The 5,196-nt window shown below is 41.4% G+C and overlaps 1 protein-coding gene across 1 annotated transcript; it reads right to left on the bottom strand.

The window, feature by feature from the left end:
* On the bottom strand, positions 1-1,974 carry gbx1 (gastrulation brain homeobox 1). The gene is made up of 2 exons (XM_060869367.1): positions 1,417-1,974; positions 1-807 (listed from the first exon to the last, which is right to left on the bottom strand). The coding sequence occupies exons 1-2, from the start codon at positions 1,859-1,861 to the stop codon at positions 269-271; spliced, it is 984 nt and encodes a 327-aa protein (XP_060725350.1). The 5' UTR covers positions 1,862-1,974; the 3' UTR covers positions 1-268.
* Positions 1,975-5,196: the final 3,222 nt, after the last annotated feature.

The raw sequence follows: 5,196 nt of genomic DNA on the forward strand, positions 1-5,196 counted from the left end.
CATAGTGCACATGGGTGTGTCGTTTAGACACATTTTTTTCTATTTACACATTATGTACAAAGCAATAAATTAAAGACATGGCCACGTTATAAGAAGAAAAAAAAACTATTATTTTAAAAAATACATCTAGGTCGAATAATGGTCCGTCTAGATGCTCGAGTTTTAATTGCGCGAGTTAATTCCCTCGTATTTTGTGCTTCATGCATTTATTTCTATGCATTTCAGAAACGAGTTTTGGAGCTCGCGCGAAGGCGGCTGCATGGCGCAGTCACGGCCTCGCGCCCTGCTCGATCTGCTGGTGCTGACTCCTGACGGCGAAGCGGTTCACGTGCACCGGTATGGGTACGACGATCTTTGGGTTGCGCACGGGCTCACCGGAGCGGCTGTTCACGTTCCCCGCCTTGATGCGCTTCCACTTTGCGCGCCGGTTCTGGAACCAGATCTTCACCTGCACCTCGCTGAGTTTGAGCGCGTGAGCGATCTGCGAGCGTTCGGTCAGCGACAGGTACTTCTTACAGTGGAACTCTTTCTCCAGCTCGAGCAGCTGCTCGCTCGTGAACGCTGTCCGTCGCCGCCGGCTCTTACCCGCCGAAGACGCGCCAGCCGCCGCCGATGCTGCCGCCGCAGACGTGGAGCTCAGAGGCTCGTGCGAGCCCGCTTTCAGTTTGCTCTTGGAGCCGCAGCTGTGGCCGTCCGAAAAGCTTTCGTTCTCGCTGTCTCCCGAGCTGTCCTCGCGCTCGCTGCACGCCGCCTCGGCAGACTTCAGATCGAGCTTCTCATCGTCCGAGCTGTACAGTTTAGTTTCACCTGACACACAGACATAGGACAGGGAAAATGCGCGTTATTATATAAGCAAAAAAAATGATCTATGGGTTAAAACTTCTAGCAGGATTCCAGGACTGGTTTCGAAATGAACCACAAATGTAATATATATATATATATATATATATATATATATATATATATATATATATATATATATATATATATATATATATATACAAAAATTTGCACGCGTGACTTTTGTTCATTTGTATACTTTTTTGACAGCTTTGTCAATGCACAGATCTGAAACATAAAAGCTTTTCTTTTCAGAATGTTTTTTAAACCCATGTTGTTATCTTGGAACGATAAAGTGTTCAACTTTTAAAAAAATAAATAAATAAAAATAAAAAGCTTTGCATGTTAGTTTTACAGTGTTGAATAACACTGTGTCAAAATCACTTATATTGCATGAACTGTTTCTTTAACTGTGTCCAACAAAACTTATGTGCATGCACTTATTTACTGTCCATTTTCTTAACAAGCTTTAACAGGGAGCAGCTGAGACGAGAACAAAAACATCAATCACTAATCGATCTTGTTGCACTGAGGTCGCAAAGACAGGTTTGAACCTTGTTTGCTTCTTGCTCTCACCTGCAACGGTCTGGAAAGTTTCCGAGAAGTTGAGGAGTTCGGCTGCTTTGTCGCGCGCGTGCAGTTCTTCGTGCGGACTCTCCTGGCGTCCGATCGCCGCGTCTGCGTTTAACCTCGGCCCGGTGATCTCCTGAGGCGAGTAGAAACCGTCCGCGGTCTCCGAGAACCCCGGCAGCGTGGTGGTGAGAGCCACCATAGAAGGCATGCCCTGTCCCAGGCTCGCGCAGAATGTGTTCGTTAAACGGCCGGCGAAGGACGCTAGAGGCGCGAGCGGAGGAATGGCTGACGGTAAAGGCGAATGAGACAGGGCTTGTGGGATCACGAGCGGCCGATACGGCATGAACATCGGGTAGCCCGTGTAGAGCAAGTGGCCCGGCCGCGGCTGCGGAGTGCCGATTAACGAGTCTATGGAAAACGCCGTGCCGGGACCGCTCGGCCTCTGCATGCTGACGTCTCCGTGTTCCGCCGCCGTATAAATCCTGAATGGTCCCTCTGCTTCCTGCCAGAAAATCAAAACTTATTCCTGTCGATTATTCGTTGACTGAAAAGTTCTCGCCGCCTCTTCTTTTTCTTCTTCTTCTTTTTTCTTTCCCCTCTCACCTCTTTCTCAGGTCTCGAGCTCAGTCCTTCTCTCTCACTATTTGTCACATAGTGAGACATAAACTCACACACACGCACCTCTTTCCCTGCTTCCCACCCCTTTTCTCTCTCTCTCTCTCTCTCTCTCTCTCTCTCTCTCTCTCTCTCTCTCTCTCTCTCTCTCTCTCTCTCTCTCTCTCTCTCTCTCTCACACACACACACACACACACACACACACACACACACACACACTCTCACTGTGAGTGCGCGAGCGCTCATCATCAACACAAGAGGATAGAAGGGGGCGTCGCCCTGGAGACTCATCCATCTTCCTCAAATTACGCTTCATTTCCTCATTCAGGGCCTTTTTTGGCGCCGCTTTCCCAGTGGATACCAAACAGACGGGTCAAGTCACCCCCCTTTCTCTCCTACCCCCCTCTCCCCCCCGCCCCTTCTCAGCTCCTACAATGGCCCGGTCCACATTGAGTGAGATGCGCAAGACACAGCTTCAGCCCTTTAATCGCTGACCACACCGACCCGATCAGCTATTATTAATTTTGATTGATGACAAGCAATTACTCTGTATTCAAGAGGAGACGCGCAACAAACGGCGCTCCTTTTTTTTGTTGTTGTTGTCCAAACTCATGGGCCGATGGCACCGCAGATGTTTTGGCCCTCTTGTAAATGTGCCTGCGTGTGTGTGTGTGAGAGAGAGAGAGCGAGTGTGAGTGTGAGTGTGAGTGTGGGGGGCTTTTCATTCTGTGGAGGCTAAATGGTGAAATTGTGGCCTTCAAGAGCACGGCGACAATAAGCCCCTGGAGAGAAAGTTGTGGATGAAATTACATTTTGGATGTAAGGTTAAAAGCTTTGGTGACATTTCTGGACCCGGGGTTTTGGAGTGAGGTCTTTAGAGCAGGTCTTCAGAAGAAATAATAATAATAATAATAATAATAATAATAATAATAATAATAATAATAATAATAATAATAAATAAATAAATAAATAAATAAATATTTACTAAAAAAATAAGTACCCAGTTATTATTATTATTATTATTATTATTATTATTATTATTATTATTATTAGTAGTAGTAGTAGTAGTAGTAGTATTGTTGTTATTGTTGTAATTTTATGGCTCAGAGAGCTGTCAGAGAGCAAAGTAGCCAAATTTGGAGCGAAACTTTCTCCATCTTCATTTCTAAGTGGCCTATTCATTTAATCGGAGATCATTTTGTGGGTTTAAATGCCAGTTCGCTCGCGCTGCTGATTGGGCGCAGTGAAGTGGTGGCGGTGGCGCGCGCTCTCACCGACCGGCCGTCTGATTAACCATCACCTCCGACTCTGATTGGACCCCACATGCTAATTATTCTCCAAAAATGCAAATAACCCCATTGAGTAGCCGCGCTCTTTGATCTATTGAAACCAGGCACTTAGGCCCCCTCCTTAACTGCCCCACTTGCCCCCGAAACACCCCCCCACACACACACACACATACTGTCTATCAAGAAGATGACACTATTTTTCTCAGACCTTCTCAGACCTTCCAGCATATCATAATTTATTAGATGTCGTAAATTAGCATTTAAATATTAAAAAAAAAAAAAAAAACTTTCATTGTACAATAACTGCAATATTTTCAAACGAGGAAAATAATGACAACAACGATATAAATATAATATTATAATACTTATTAATTAATACATATTAATTATTAATATAATATATAACACTTCACTTAATGAAGTATATAATTTTTCTTTTTCTTTCTTTTTCTTTTTTTTGACTCCTTTTTCTTCTGTAACTTCTAAGTTAAATATGTCAAATTAAATCAATGTTAAAAAAAACAAAACAAAAAAACTATAAATAAAATGTATACGTAGGTACGCATTTACGTAGGTATACGTGTCTCTGAATGGAGGATGAGACGAGGTGGAAAATGAAGGAGGAAAGTGCTCATGAGGATGGTGTGATGACGAGGAGGGTGGAACCAGAGATAGAGGTCAAAGTGCTCCTGTCACACTCAGCAGGAATGAAAGGCTGCTCATCCCTGGTGAGCCAGGAAGAGTAGCTTCAATCACATCATCATCATCATCATCATCATCATCATCATCATCATCAGCATCATCATCATCACTGCAATAGGGTGATGGATGATAAAGGAGTGCAATATTATTTTATCATCATATTATTATGTTCAGATTTGTTCATGGTGTAAGAGAACACAGATCTGTCAGAGTTGCTTTATTGTCCCTTGAACCAAACACTGATAAAAAAAACTAACCGATTTTAAATTTTTAATTAAAAAAAAAAAAAACATAAGATGTTAGATTTTGAATACAGGTAATTTTTTGGTAATTACACTTCTAATTAAATGAGCATTAGGAGAATTTTATTTAGACTTATCACTGTCCATTTATGGAAAAGAAAAAAAATTGTCTAGAAATGTTTCGTTAATGAAAACGATTCATGTTTTAACGTGTGGGAATTAATCAATAAGCTCTGGACAACCTTAATGTCACAGGGATGTTTACAGGAATGCCATGCTTTCAAAATGTGACAATAAAAGTTTCATGTAAAATATACATAATGTTTGGTCAAATTCTGTCTAAAAAAATGTAAATTAATTTAGTTCACATTGAATTATCAGTTATTAACAGCACGGAGCCACTTTCTGTGTTGGAACACTTAGCATTCTATAACTTCTCAAGCTTGTACATCTGGAACACAGCTTTATACTTCTCCAAATCCCTGGCTGAAGCAACCAGCTCCAAAACATCATGGATCCACCTCCAGATTTTACTTCAAGATATGAAGATATGATGGCTGATGGTGTGCATGACCAAAAACTTTCATATACAGTGTTTAACAGTTGATGTGGCTTTTATTTACATCTCCTTCATCGTTTTCCTCCTGACATGTGAAACTAATGACCCTAATTTAAAGATGCTTAAAGGTATTACTTTACCTGATTTGTGCATGTCAACCATTTGATTTTTTAAAGACTGAATTTATTTAAAATATTCCTTTTACTATTGTTCTAAACAATAACATCATTTAACACTCTAATCTTATTCTGTTCTTAGAACAAATATCCATTTATGTTTTTGTGTTTATTTTATTGTCATTTAAGAAGGGTGCCAATAATTCTCTGCATTACGTATTCTACAATTTTAGTAAAAAAAAACAAAAAACACCACCACA

This window comes from Tachysurus vachellii, chromosome 5, assembly GCF_030014155.1.
Source record: "Tachysurus vachellii isolate PV-2020 chromosome 5, HZAU_Pvac_v1, whole genome shotgun sequence".
In the NCBI taxonomy this organism is placed as follows: Eukaryota; Metazoa; Chordata; class Actinopteri; order Siluriformes; family Bagridae; genus Tachysurus; species Tachysurus vachellii.